Source organism: Colletotrichum graminicola (genome assembly GCF_000149035.1).
Source record: "Colletotrichum graminicola M1.001 genomic scaffold supercont1.12, whole genome shotgun sequence".
NCBI lineage: Eukaryota > Fungi > Ascomycota > Sordariomycetes > Glomerellales > Glomerellaceae > Colletotrichum > Colletotrichum graminicola.
Genome location: NW_007361016.1, coordinates 32139 through 46279, shown reverse-complemented (window position 1 = coordinate 46279; position 14141 = coordinate 32139). Strand labels below are relative to the sequence as shown.

At 53.4% G+C, this 14141-nt stretch overlaps 6 protein-coding genes and 1 non-coding gene across 7 annotated transcripts; 5 read left to right on the top strand and 2 right to left on the bottom strand.

Moving 5' to 3' along the window:
• Window position 1: 1 nt before the first annotated feature.
• On the bottom strand, window positions 2–621 carry GLRG_03843 (uncharacterized protein; the record flags this gene model as incomplete). The annotated part of the gene is made up of 2 exons (XM_008094528.1): window positions 2–446; window positions 518–621. 2 exons carry the CDS (start codon window positions 619–621, stop codon window positions 2–4), a joined length of 549 nt encoding a protein of 182 aa, XP_008092719.1.
• An 883-nt stretch (window positions 622–1504) lies between these two features.
• On the bottom strand, window positions 1505–2509 carry GLRG_03842 (uncharacterized protein; the record flags this gene model as incomplete). The annotated part of the gene is made up of 1 exon (XM_008094527.1): window positions 1505–2509. The coding sequence occupies one exon, from the start codon at window positions 2507–2509 to the stop codon at window positions 1505–1507; it is 1005 nt and encodes a 334-aa protein (XP_008092718.1).
• Window positions 2510–3225: 716 nt separating this feature from the next.
• Window positions 3226–3320, top strand: GLRG_13097. The gene has a single exon. It is a non-coding gene; the product is annotated as a tRNA-Ser (tRNA).
• A 1491-nt stretch (window positions 3321–4811) lies between these two features.
• On the top strand, window positions 4812–6703 carry GLRG_03841 (serine-threonine phosphatase 2A subunit B alpha and beta domain-containing protein; the record flags this gene model as incomplete). The annotated part of the gene is made up of 6 exons (XM_008094526.1): window positions 4812–4855; window positions 4951–4991; window positions 5100–5197; window positions 5269–5920; window positions 5976–6571; window positions 6680–6703. 6 exons carry the CDS (start codon window positions 4812–4814, stop codon window positions 6701–6703), a joined length of 1455 nt encoding a protein of 484 aa, XP_008092717.1.
• A 1322-nt stretch (window positions 6704–8025) lies between these two features.
• GLRG_03840 (UDP-N-acetylglucosamine transporter YEA4) lies at window positions 8026–8331 on the top strand (the record flags this gene model as incomplete). Its single annotated transcript, XM_008094525.1, has 1 exon — window positions 8026–8331. One exon carries the CDS (start codon window positions 8026–8028, stop codon window positions 8329–8331), a length of 306 nt encoding a protein of 101 aa, XP_008092716.1.
• Window positions 8332–8741: 410 nt separating this feature from the next.
• GLRG_03839 (UAA transporter) lies at window positions 8742–9508 on the top strand (the record flags this gene model as incomplete). Its single annotated transcript, XM_008094524.1, has 2 exons — window positions 8742–8852; window positions 8909–9508. 2 exons carry the CDS (start codon window positions 8742–8744, stop codon window positions 9506–9508), a joined length of 711 nt encoding a protein of 236 aa, XP_008092715.1.
• Window positions 9509–10381: 873 nt separating this feature from the next.
• GLRG_03838 (AMP deaminase) lies at window positions 10382–13623 on the top strand (the record flags this gene model as incomplete). The annotated part of the gene is made up of 3 exons (XM_008094523.1): window positions 10382–11746; window positions 11816–12936; window positions 12992–13623. 3 exons carry the CDS (start codon window positions 10382–10384, stop codon window positions 13347–13349), a joined length of 2844 nt encoding a protein of 947 aa, XP_008092714.1. The 3' UTR covers window positions 13350–13623.
• Between the last annotated feature and the right edge of the window lie 518 nt (window positions 13624–14141).

The window sequence follows — 14141 nt, the reverse complement described above, 5'->3', positions numbered from 1 at the left end:
CTCATTGTATGGCGCGGAAGATGGCGACTCCCACGCCAGCAGCGACACCAACCATGCACGCCGCTGTCGGACGTGATGCAGCGTTTATGATAACGCCATTGACCGTTGTTGATTGTGAACACTGGTCGTTCTCCAGGCCGTAGCAGGCGCGAGAGCTGAGGCTGGAGCAGATAGGAGTGGCCGACGTACCGACGTCTGGCCGGGTGGCAGCGACTGTGGTGCCACCTCCGCCAGGAACAACAACGGTGACGCCGAAGCCGGAATTTCCGTCAAGTTGGGTGACACAGCTCTGGTAATTTCGAGAGCACTGGCTGACGGCTGAGGAGCATTGGCCGCGGTCGAGAGATGTTGCGATGTACGGGAATGGGAAATATTCATTTGGCACGTATGAGACGGCCGTGGGAGCGGTGGGCGCTGTTGTCGGAGCCGTGCCGGTGCATACAGCTCTACAATGTCCAGTTGTGTGTTAGCTTTTCTCATACCATGACGTGAGGCTGTCTACCCGGTTCATTCATACCCTTGAGGACAGCATGCTGGCCGGTTGTTGTCGTCGAGTTCGCAGAGCTGCCCTATTGCGCAGCAGACGCCCTCGAAGCTCGTACCGAGCGAGTCTGAACACATGGAAGTGCCAGCCGGGCAGTCCTGACGCCTGAATAGTTGCAGCGGCGATCCGCCTGCTACATATGCCGTGGTCGGGGTCGGGGCTCTGGTTTGAGCTGGCGTTGGAGTCAGCTCTGCGACTGTAAAGAACGAGCCTGTCGCTAAAAGGTGTCCGAAGCGTATCGTCCACCGTGACAACCTCATGGTTTTCCTAGTCCAATGATGCAGATCCAAGCCGGCGAGTCTCAATAAACGGTCCTTCTCATACCTCGCCGCGTAGCTCGGAACAAAGCAGCGTCGCCTGGATAACTTCAAAATTGTGCTACAGGAGCGTGATGCCTCCTTTGGGAATGGAAGCCGACGGGTCCCGGGCGGTGTGTATAGTGTCCAGAGCAGCCTAGTCGTGAAGCTGATTTAGGATTGATAAGCAGCAGCAGCAGCAGCAGCAGCAGCAGCAGCGCAGCAGCCAGCACAGCAAGCACAACAAGCAGTAGGAGGAGGAGGAGAGGAAGAAGAAGAAAGAAAAAAAAGGAGGAATAAGAGAGGGGCTTGGAACTATAGCAGTGATATTTTTATTCGGTTCCCAACTGGTCAAATCGATGACCAGGCCTCAATTGTCAATTTGCTTCCCTCTTCCTTGTTCGTTGTTCGTAGACCATTATCCTGCTGCACAAGTACGTACAAGTAAGACGACCAACCCCGCCCACGTCTTTTTGGTGGGTTGCGTGCAATGCATGCGAATCCTGTCCCTGTCTCTCGGATTAGTTAGGCCAAGAGGGGCCCGAGATGGATGAGGTGGCTGGGCTTTGAGGTGTAATCGCATGATGTCATTGGGCAAAGGATAGTTGACACAGCAACCCCAGCCCTCACACCACTCGGCTCTGGTTCATGATCTCGAGATTGACTAACGGCCCCGGACGTGCGCTAGAATCTGTTGTAGCCGTCGAAGTGCCTGCAGCCCGCCGGGGTCTGCATTTGTCGCTGTCCCCTGCTCACGCGCCTCATTGATTTCTTTCTGCGCTTCTCGGGCAAGGAAGCTGAGGTCGCCCCAGACTTGGTCTGTGTAGCTGGCGAGCACGTCGGCCCAACTGTCCATCCACATAGCTTTGGCTTGCTGCGGATCGGTGACGCCAAAGTGCTGTAGCAACTCGACTATGTTGCCTTCTTGAAGGAAATCGGGCTGGAAGTCGAGCAGGGTACTCCAGGTGGAGGCGGGCCCATCACCGCTACCGCTAAAGAGCGCCTTTCTCAGCGACTCTTCTTCACGCCGTGAAACGAAGCTGTGGAGGTTGCCAATGGCTTCCAAATCGTCCAACTCATGTGGAGCAGTCAGCAGATCAACCACTTGCTGGCCGTCCCTAGCTTCCTGTTCATTGACATCAGACTGGATTCTCGAGAAATGAGAGTTGTGCGAAGTATTCGTTGAACCAGCGAGGCCGTGCTGATCCCCATCTGGTATTTGCAGCTGGACCGAGATGTCAAGCGCTGCTTGCGCTCCCTTGAAGCCCTCGTACTGTTGTTCGCCAGCTGTGGGTGAGTGTCTTGATGACGAGAATGCGGACCCAACACCAGTATCGTAATTATCTCTGCCACGATAGGTAGCAGCCTGGTCTCTATTTACAGAGCCTTGGTTTGAGCTGGTGCTGGCTTCGGCCTGCACGTACGCCTTTGTAGAAGCCGCGTTCCGAATGGCTTCAGCACTAGGGCGGCCTTCTAGGGCGGCTCGAGAAAGGGTGGCTGCCGATGTCGCGAGGCGATTTGCAAACGAAGGCTCGGATCGCGCATCGTTGTCTCCCCGGAGGATTCGAGTGTTGCTTTCGCTGTCAACCCCAGCAGGCACAGCAGCAGAAGCTTCCTTGTCCTTGCCTTTGAACTTTGGATCGGCGTCGTGGCTACTATGTTGATTCATGAGATAGGCGGTCTGAAGCACTGAGTTTTATTGTTTCCAGAGTAAGTAAGATTGCGAATGATTCCAAAAAAGGACGCTGTGGTAATTGATTAGGAAAGTTTAGTTGGGTAAGCCGGTGGCTCAGCCGGAGGAGTGTCAGGAAACCGAGGTTCCTGACTGTGAACGGTACATATTTGTTGGCCAATACACGTTGGCACCACATGCCGAATTTCTCAGGCAGCAGGAGCTCCATCCACCCGGTGGCACAGATTTAATGGTTATGTATAACCTAATCTTGGAGGAACATACTTAATAGCTGAAGGGGAGGAAGAAGCGGCGGTATGGACGTGAAAACGTGTTCTCAACAAAATCTCACTCGTGTTCTTAGATATTGTACTCATTGGAGGATCTGCCTATACAAGGCGATGTCAATACCATGGGGCATTGATATCAATACAAAAGAATTCATAGATACCAGAGCCCGAAGCCACTCAGGCCTCACAAAGAATCGCGCAGGCTCTGAAGGGCTTTGATGATTGATTCTTGCACCAGAAAGGTTTCTTGCATTGCCAGAAACAGCGGGTGGCCTGCACAGCACTGCTCCGGACCTTTTCGCATGGGTAAGTATACAACTGAGCCTATAGATACATACCGGCGCGAGTGGAAGATGCATTACCAAGTAGCGGGAGTGGTCACCATCTTGACACATCCAAGCCGCACTTCACGTTGATTCGAAGGGCAACATGTCCGAGTGGTTAAGGAGCCAGACTTGAATTCAACCTCTCCCCATCTGGTGGCTTCGGCCGCGTAGGTTCGAACCCTGCTGTTGTCGATTTTTTGTGCCGTCCGGGTTCTTCCTCAATCTGGTACCATGAGTTAGCCAGCCCTCCCTGTGTTTTACTCGTCACGGGCTGGTCGTTATGATGTGTAAACGCGGGAGGGCAGGAGCGAGACCAGCTTGGTCAGGTAGCGCAGCTCAAGCTTCAGATTTGTGGATGCGATCGGTACGCCTAGCACCCCTCATCGTGCTTGGGTCACCTGCTGGACGATTCCGGAATCCAGGCCCTTACCCCGGCTCTTGCTTGGTCCAGCAAGAGTTCGTCAATTATCAAAAAGTATTGTATTACACCTTGCTTAGTGTTTCCGATGAAGACCTCATGAATTTGGGCAAGATCGGTATAGCAAGACACTGTCCGTATCGAGATCCCGCAGCACATACGGAGTAATGTACAACTACCTCCCTAGGTAGGTAGGTACCTCAAGGCAGGGCCCAACAGTTGCACACGGCCTCACACATCACTCAATTATCTTACTCCTCTCACCTGCCTGCCTCAGCTGCGTTACCTAAGCTGGCTACCGACGGTATTCTGCCCTTTCTGACGCAAGCACCATCACTCGCTCACCACCTGCCTTGCCTTGACGGCGGCGTTTAATTCATTCCCACCTTACTCCCATCCCGCTTCCAGCCCCAGTAAGACCCAGACCCAGCCGGTCCCACCACCTACCTAGTGCACACGGCACACCACGAGCGCACAGCAAGCAGAGCACACCAGAGACAGCAAGCAGCAGGGCAGGGAGCCCATCCAGAACAATACCCATCCATCGACCTTCCTAGCGTCACCTCTTTCTGTCACATCCATCACCGCACCACTTTCCCACTCTCATACACACCCCCCCAACCTCAACCTTGCGCATTCCTGCACCCTGTATCTGGTCTGCCCGCTACCCGCGCCGCGATACCCCTCCTCCGAAGAAAATACCGTGCGACTCCCGACCAATATCCCCAGGTCGCCGCCAAAACCCGCCCGTCGCTGCATCCGACGAACTACTCGTCTTTTGCAATCCCCAGACACATTCTCCAAATCCTGCACACGCGGACGTATACCTACGCTTCTTCGCCGTCAAGGAGTCCACCCATCTCCTCGAGCTAAGGGTCTCCCTTTCCCCCTCTTCTCCGCCAACTTCGACCCGCCGGACCTATCTTATCACAAAGGAAACAAGAAAGCCCTTGGCAACCTATACGTCGCCGCAATTGCCCCTCGCCCTCTCTCTCCTCCGCTCGCCTGCGTGTTTTTACGTTGACTGCGCACATCGCCCCAGCTATCCTTCAACACCATAGCCGTTACGCCTCTCGAACTACGATCCTCGTGTGGCTCATTCCAGCCCTATCCACCTCGCCCCGTGCTGAAAGATAGCTTCCTTTCCGCCGTACAACTAGAGCTCGCCCCTCGTTCTCTCCGTGCCCCGCCACCTCGCTTCTTCCTTCGCCCATCTCAACATCTACAAGTCCATTTGTTAACCGTCCCAGAGCTGGTCAGCAATCATGGTGGACAGTGACACGAATTCCCCTACGTGGAAGTTCACCCAGTATGTGCCCGCCAGCCTATTCCATGTTTTCTTTCCATGGCCGACTTGGCTGCTGCCCCACCCATGCTTGACCGAGTGCTCACGCGACGCAATAGGTGCTTCGGAGACAAGGGCGACGTGGAGGACATCACTGAAGGTCAGTAATCAACCCTACAGCTTTGTCTGCCGCTGCTGCCCCCGTCACCTTAGGCGAGACTCCGTTGCGTGCCCATTTCGAGCTGCGAGTATCTGACCTCTTCTCTAGCTGACATCATCTCGACGGTCGAGTTCGATCACACGGGTAACTACCTAGCGACGGGAGACAAAGGTGGTCGGGTCGTGCTCTTCGAACGGAACGAGACGGTAAGTTGGATCTGTTCCGTCAATATACGGCGGATGCATGCTGCACAGCTCTTGCTGATGACACCGAGCAGAAAAAGACATGCGAGTACAAGTTCCACACGGAGTTTCAGTCCCACGAGCCCGAATTCGACTACCTGAAGTCTTTGGAAATCGAGGAAAAGATCAATAAGATCAAGTGGTGCCGCCGACAGAATGCATCCCACTACCTGCTCTCAACAAATGACAAGACGATCAAGTTATGGAAGGTCTTTGAGAAGTCGCTCAAGGTCGTGGCTGAGAACAACTTATCTGACGATCTGACTCCCGCAAACCTCACCGGTGGAGGAGGCGCTCCGAAACAGTCGCCTGCGCATCGCTTTAAGAATGCCGAGGACCTCATTATGCCCCGCCTCACCCACCATGACACCGTTGTCGCCGCCGTGCCCCGCCGGACCTACGCCAATGCCCATGCCTACCACATCAACAGTATATCAGTCAATAGCGATGGCGAGACATTTATCAGCAGCGATGACCTCCGTATCAACTTGTGGAACCTCAACATTCAGGACCAGAGCTTCAACATTGTCGACATCAAACCGGCCAACATGGAGGAGCTGACCGAGGTGATAACTGCCGCCGAATTCCACCCTCTGAGCTGCAATTGGTTCATGTATGCCAGCTCCAAAGGCACCATCAAGCTTGCCGATATGCGCCAGAGCGCTCTGTGTGATAGTCACGCAAAGCGTACGTGCTGCACTCCCACCGTTACTCACAGTCAAAATAATCTGACACGTTGCAGTCTTTGAACAAGAAGAAGACCCATCTTCGAGGTCATTCTTCTCCGAAATCATCTCATCAATCTCGGACGTTCGCTTTTCTTACGATGGCCGCTACATTCTGTCTCGTGACTATCTGACGGTGAAGATTTGGGATATCAACATGGAGCGCCAGCCGGTCAAGACAATTCCCATCCACGAACACCTGCGTCCTCGTCTCTGCGACACGTACGAGAACGACAGTATCTTCGACAAGTTTGAAGTCGTCTTCTCAGGAGACGCCAAGAACGTTATGACTGGCAGCTACAATAACAACTTCATGATCTACCCGTCGGATCCGGAGAAAGAAGTTGAGGTGGTGCTACAGGCCGACAAGTCTGCCTTCAAGGCCAAAAAGGTCGGCGTACCCACGCCCATTAATTCATCCACCAGCCCAACCGCAACCAATGGCGGCAAGAAGGGAGGTTCTCGTGCTGGCAGCCCTGCTGCCGGAGCTGGCGGCCAGGGCCAAAGAATGCGCAAGGAAACTGATGCCGACCAGATTGATTTCAACAAGAAGATCCTCCACATGAGTTGGCATCCATTTGAGGATAGCATTGCTATTGCGGCAACGAACAACGTAAGACCCCCCCCCCCCCCCCCCCCCCCCCCCCCGCCCTGCAACCCATTTCTCTTTCACGTCATCGGCAAAGCAACAGGAGCTAATATTTCCACCTCCCTGGCACAGTTATTTGTTTTCTCTGCACTATAAAGTCGGCACAGGGCCAAAACAATGGAGGGCTAGGCTGTGTGGGGACGCTCACAGGCAGCACGCAGCCAGCGCTGCAGGGCAGTCGAACAAATGTAGATCGTGGGCGTCGGTTTCTAACGACAAGATGAACTTGGTTAATGGGACTAGCTGTGCACGATTGACGTCACAGCTGTGGCCGGTTGCTACGATCGCCTCATCTCCTGCCTCTGGGACTGGGACTGGGAGGCGACGCCAGCAGCAGAAAGCATCCTGCTGTGTACCAGGGCCATCAGAAAGTGCTTGGTGGAAGGGGAATGAGTAAAGTGATGGTGGAAGTCATGAAAGAAGCACTACAGATAGATGGACCCGCCAACCGTAGCACGGTGGGTGATGCCTCCCTGATTTCTATAGCAAAATTGAGGCAATGAGGCTCTCACACTTGGATGATTTGTATCCATATGTTGTCAAGTGAAGGCGCGACTGGCTCAGAAAATGCCCCCAAGGACCAACCACCCTTTGCCCATCTCCTCCGCTTTCCAGGTAGATGGGGAAAGCCGGACAAGGTGTGGAAGTGGCAACAGCTAGTAGAGAAGCTGGCAAGGGGGGGTCTAGGCCTACGCAGTTTGAAGCCAGAATATCGACCTCCTTGAGGTAGGTACCTAGGTACAGGTAGATATAGGTGGATTGTTACCCACCTAGGTACCTACCTATCTAGTAGGTCAGGTATCCGTACATACCCAAGTAAGTATCTACCTAGGTAACTACCTTGGCATGAAAGTACATGTGTATGTATCTGTGTCAATACGGCCATGGAACGGCCATTTCCTTATCTCTTATCAACCACTGGTTTATCCGCGGTATCGCATAGCTGTCCTTCGGCCATCTCAGGATACAGCTCGGGTCAATCTGTACGCTTATCAAACGAGAAGTGTAGCCTCGGCAGAAACACCATAGAACAGCTCAGCTTGGTTGCTTGGGTCAGGAAGTAGCTGCAAAAGTAGATTTACTGTCTCTCCAGGCTTGAACCGAATACCATCTCGTATATATCACATCTGCGACAAGAAGCTCGCCAAGTCGTAATATTGTTGACAGAGTGCCTCAAACGCAACACAAGTCAAATTGAAAAGCACACTTGTTCCATTTAGGCGTCAGGTGGGCCCCAGCGCAGCCAGCTTCGGTTGGTTGTGCCGCTGTCATTGGCTACCTTCTGACTTACCTAGTTGCGTTCAGTCTCCCTGTCCCGAACACGCTGTACCAATTACTACCTTTTCAATTTCAAACTCAAAAAAAGGTCCAATCCTTACAACTGGTTCCGTCCGCACCCCTAGGCTTCGACAGCCTCAATGTCCTCCCTGGCGACTACACGAAGACGCGGCCAGCCGAAAGGCATCTCACCGCTCTCCTTGGAGAAGATGGATACCACCCGAGGCCACGATGACGAGAAGATCATCACCGACGACTCCAATGGAACCGCCATGAACGGATGTGCATCGACCGAGAAACCCATGCAAGCCGCTGGTCGCATTATCGCGGGCCTCTCTTCTCAATGGATCGCCGTTGGTGTCATGCTGGGCCTGATCTTTGGCGGATGTTGCTCAAATGTTGGTCGACTTGGTCCCTTCTCACTATCCAAGCGGCAGATGTGCTGACCTTGCCGTACCCAGGTATACGCCTTGGAAGCCATCATCAAGTAGGTGCCAAGCATCATCCGGGTGTGCCATCGGTTGCTAATCGAACCTTTTCTCCACAGAGTCGAACCCGCGAGTGGTACGTTCATTTACTTTTTCGCCTGTTTGCGACGGCCTGCTCATCAGCTCCGCGTGTAGGAACTCTCTTGACCTTTGTCCAATTCCTCTTCGTAGCCGTCACTGGATACTTCTCCCAATTTGACCGATCGCGACCCCCGTTCTTTCTGCAAGAAAAAAAGGTTCCTTTGCGCCGCTGGATCATCAACATTGTGCTGTTCTTCGGTATCAACGTGCTGAACAACCACGCCTTCAGCTACGACATCTCAGTCCCCGTTCATATCATTCTCCGCTCTGGTGGAAGCATTACGACAATGATTGCTGGGACTCTTTATGGAAAGAAATACTCCCGCATTCAGATCTTGGCTGTCATTCTCCTAACCATTGGTGTTATCACCGCGGCTTGGTCGGACGCACAATCCAAGGCAAGTGGCATTGCTTGGGGCGAAATAAGGCACGCTGACGATATAAACTACAACAGGACTCTTCAAAGACCGCTGAGAGAAGCGATAGACCCGCTTTTGGAACAGGACTGATCATCCTCTTCGTGGCACAGGTTCTCTCCGCCATCATGGGCCTCTATACCGAGGAGACATATAAAAAATACGGGCCTCAGTGGAGAGAGAACTTGTTCTACTCGCACTTGCTATCTCTGCCCCTTTTCCTCCCATTTGCGCCGTCGCTGATCCGTCAATTCCGACGGTTAGCCAGCAGCCCGCCATTGTCGTTACCTGCCTTGGCACATCTTTCCGGTCTTGGCCTAGGCAAAAATACTGAAGGGGAAACAGCTGGATTCCACGTCCCGAGCCAGCTTGCCTACCTCGCAACGAATGTTCTTACCCAGTACGCGTGTATAAGGGGTGTCAATCTTCTAGCGGCCGTGTCTTCGGCATTGACCGTTACCATCGTGTTGAATATTCGCAAATTAGTCAGTCTGCTCTTGAGTATATGGCTGTTTGGTAACCGGCTAGCTGTGGGGACGCTGCTTGGGGCGATCGTCGTGTTTGGTGCGGGTGGACTCTACTCATTAGATTCCAGAGCCAAGACCTCGAGAGTGCATAAGGGCTCAGGTACGAAATAGAGCTGTAAGGCATGCATAGAGACGCTTTCATCGACCACAATAGATGAATTACCGCATTTCTCCAGGACCACTGTGGGAGACTGAGAAAAGCAAGTCCCGATTGACCCGTCAAGCTGGCTTCATTTTCGCGGTCCATACTCGAGAGTCTCAATGATTTGTGGGTAGCAATGGCAACGGGTGCTTTGCACCTCGTGAGTGAGCCTCATATACGTACTGCCGGTCCATTCCACTGTTTTAGGACCCCGCCGCGTCGGCGGAGGTCGGAGCTAACCGCTACCCCTCCTCTTGTCCAATCGGTGTATCCTACTTTTATGCGATTAAGCGAACACTACGATAGCGATAGGCCAAGATCTTATCACATAATTCTGCCGCCGTCACTCGCGGATGTTTGCTTTAGCTTTTCTTCTCTTCTTTTTTTTGGGGGGGAAGAGCTCTACAGCACTATACGGCAGGGTTCAAAGGCTAGATTATCGACATGGCTGGTATGTACCCTTTTGAAGACTCTTCCCCAAACCGACGTGGTGGTTTTGTTTCACGCTGGTAAGTTGCTGCTCGTCTTTCCGAACTGCGACCGTCGAGTCTGTCATATGTCGCCCAGCTTCGTGCACATACTGACAGTACATCTCTACTTCAGACACATGAGTTCTTTGAAAAGATCCAACATCCGCCTCAACCTCCCCTAAGCGAGGAACCACATTCTCGCTCCATGACGTGGACACCGATTCCGACGGGGAACTGGCTGCCCAAGGCTCCCGAGGTGACACAGGTTCCGAGGGGTCAGAAGAGCAAACCAAGGACGACGCCCTGCCGTCAGATGTGGACCCTTTGTCCTCCCACGGACAGCAACACGACTTAGCTGGTCTGCAAGATGGCATGCTTCCCCGTGACCTTCCCACGCGGACCGCCTTTTATGATCCTGTTGCGGAGCGCCAGATGAGCCAGACAGACGCCAAACTTTTCTACCAGCGGAGCCAAATCGGCCAGCTAAAGACAGGCAGTGGCGTGTGGTCTCAGGGCCACTCGACGCCCCCTCACGGCAGCCCCGTAATTGTTGGCTCCGAGCATCGTGATATCCCTGCCGGCCCTCGAGGTCTCGAGTACCCTGTGGATTCGTCCCCATTGGCCAAAGAACGGACCATATCGAAGGGAAAGGCCGCGGCACACGAGGGCGCGATGCTGCCGGAACCGACTCAACAGCGGTTTGGCCAAACTACTGACTTGGAGAGCCTCCCGCCTCCTCGGTACCATCCTCTTCGAGATGGCCCTGAACCGCTTGGGAATCGTGGCCCAGCTGCTAATGTGGGCTTGGATCACAACACTGATTCCAATGTCCGCGCCCCGAATCATCCTGCCCTTGGTGTAGCCGCCTTCTCGGACACGGACCCGCACATCACGGCTGAGCTCAGTGCCATTTCCAAGAATATTCAGAGCATTATGGACCTTCGAGAGAGGTATATTGGGCTATCACTTCAGGGGCCGGACGACAATCCTCGGGATGATCCGTCCTGGTCAATATATCCACCTCCGCCCCAGCCAGCCTGGGGAGCAGAGCACGCAAGAGCCGTCGCCCCCGGCGAGCACCACGTCAGCACGTCCAACAGCCTGACCGGTAGCATGGTGTTGCCTCCTGCCGCTGATGACCTCGCGGGCCGCCAGGTACCTGGCGTTGAGTCGAAGCCAACGGCCAAGAAGCGAAAGCCTGGCCAAGACATTGGCGAGGATTTCAAAATGGACGATCTCTTACCCCTTCCCTCGGCTGACAAGACAAGGTTCAAGCTCGACGACAGTGGTGTGTACCAAGTCTTTGAGGATGAAGCGGCCGAGGCCAGTGGGAACCCTGTCATTATGGTTCCTACTATCCGTGAATTTTACATGGATCTTGACCAGATCCTAAGTATTTCCTCGGATGGTCCTAGCAAGAGCTTTGCTTTCCGTCGCCTTCAGTATCTCGAGGGCAAGTTTAACCTGTACGCGCTACTCAACGAGTACCAGGAGACGGCGGACAGCAAGAAGGTTCCCCACAGAGACTTTTATAATGTGCGCAAAGTCGACACCCACGTTCACCACTCTGCCTGCATGAACCAGAAACATCTTCTGCGTTTCATCAAGAGCAAGATGAAGAAGTACCCCGATGAGGTTGTGCTTTACCGCGACGACCGCCATCTTACTCTGGCAGAGGTGTTCCAAAGTATCAACCTTACCGCATACGACCTTTCTATCGATACCTTGGATATGCATGTAAGTCTGCCCCTCGAAGCAAAGGCTAATGCAGGGCCTGTAAACGCAACTGCTAATAAAGCTTCAAAGGCGCACACCGATTCCTTTCACAGATTCGATAAGTTCAATCTCAAGTACAACCCGATTGGCGAGTCTCGCCTTCGAACAATATTTCTCAAGACGGACAACTTTATCAACGGACGGTACTTGGCCGAAATCACCAAGGAGGTCATTGCCGATCTTGAGTCGAGCAAGTACCAGATGGTAGAATGGCGGATTTCCATTTACGGTAAATCGCTCGACGAGTGGGACAAGCTCGCCGCCTGGGTCGTGGACAACAAGCTCTTCTCTCACAATGTCCGCTGGCTCATTCAGATCCCGCGCTTGTACGATGTGTACAAGGCGAGCGGTCTCATGGACACATTTGAGCAAGTGGTGAAGAACGTCTTCGAGCCTCTATTCGAGGTGTCAAGGGATCCTTCGAGCCATCCGAAGCTTCACGTCTTCCTGCAAAGGGTTATTGGTTTCGACAGCGTCGACGATGAGAGTAAGGTGGAAAGGCGTCTATTCAAAAAGTTTCCAGTTCCCAAGGTGTGGGATTCGAAGCAGAACCCTCCGTACAGTTACTGGATTTACTATTTGTTCGCCAACATGTCGTCTCTCAACGCGCTAAGAAAACGCCGGGGGTTTAACACATTCGTGATGCGGCCACACTGTGGTGAAGCCGGCGACAGCGAGCACCTGGCTGTGGCTCTCCTCTGTTGCCACAGCATTAGCCACGGCCTATTGCTGCGCAAGGTTCCGCTCTTGCAATACATTTTCTACCTTGAGCAGATCGGTATTGCCATGTCGCCGTTGAGCAACAACGCGTTGTTCCTCGCCTACGAAAGAAACCCGTTCTACCAATACTTCCGCCGCGGTCTGAACGTGTCTCTTTCAACAGACGATCCGCTGCAATTCGCCTTTACTAAGGAACCACTCATGGAAGAGTACGCTGTGGCCGCTCAGATCTACAAGTTGAGTCCGGTGGACATGTGCGAGCTTGCAAAGAATTCTGTCAAGCAGAGTGGATTTGAGAGTGCGATCAAGGAACAGTGGCTGGGGCCCAACTTCAAGCTCCCTGGCAAAGCAGGCAATGCTATGGTGAAGACCAACGTGCCAGATCGCCGAGAAGAGTTCAGATATCAAACCCTAAGGGAGGAGCATGACATGTAAGTTCCACGGCAAACATGCCAATCAAGTAATTTATGCTAACCTAGATGACAGGCTTCACAAATACATCGCCTATGGCGCCAAGGGGTCATCTGATTCCACTGTTACCGCTGACCAACAGAGCGTGGCCCAAAGCATCATTGGCGGACACCAGTCGGCGGTACTCCGCGAACACACCAACACGGGTAGCGAGCCCGCTGCTACTATTGCTTCCGATGTGCGAAATGAGAAGGCGGCTTGGTCAGGCAATGTTGGCAACGCGGCGGTTCCCGAGAACGATGTGGTCGCTTCTCCTGCCAGCCTTACGCCGTCCATAGAAGGGCCATGGCCGGCTAATGCCCATACATCAGGGCAAGACCCCAAGCTGTTCCCAGGGGTCTTCAGCCGAGGCCAGGTGGGCAGCAACCAGTGAGGACAAGCTTGCAACGGATTCAGATGCCAAATCGCGAATGCTCAGGAACGGGGCATATGGGATAGGGTACAATGGGTCAGAGTATCGTGATACCTCGATAGTCGCAGCATGATGTAGTCGGAACTTATGGACTTGACCCGATCCAATCAGGCTGTGTGTGGCTGTTGGAAATCTCGTCGAGTTGTGTCAGCGACTCGGGCGATTGAAGCAAGGCAACTAACCTCCAAGTATAGTACCTAGATAGCCAACAAGAATAACAAAAGAACCCACTCAGATTGCAAGCCTACACTATGAGTTAAGATTCTCATAGCATCGCAGGCTTTATCTGTCTGTGCAGCAGCTGGTTGCGGAGACGTGAAAAAAACAAGTATCTCTATAGCAGATTTCGGTCTCTATGGTACTTTAAGCAATTTCGTCATACGTAGGTACCTACCTGGCTTGCATTGCAGGTCCGTCACGACTGTGCTTTTATTTTATGCAAGTACCTGTGCTGGCAGTTCTTCAGCCACTTATCCACAGTATCCTTAGCGGACCCTAAAGCGTCAGCCCAGCCCAGCCCCAGCCAGCATTGAGTAGCACCAACCTCCCAAGTCCCTCTTCATTGTCACTTTTCTCCACAGGCTCCGACCCAGTCTGATCAGTTGTCCCCTCCCCGGGCCCAACCCAGCTTCTCCGACTCCAAGTGCACCACGATCGGCCACGGCCACGACCTCTTCTCTACCACTCACCATCGGCAGACGTAACAATAATGCCTTACGGATAAGCGCACGTCGAGAGACACACACCGCATAC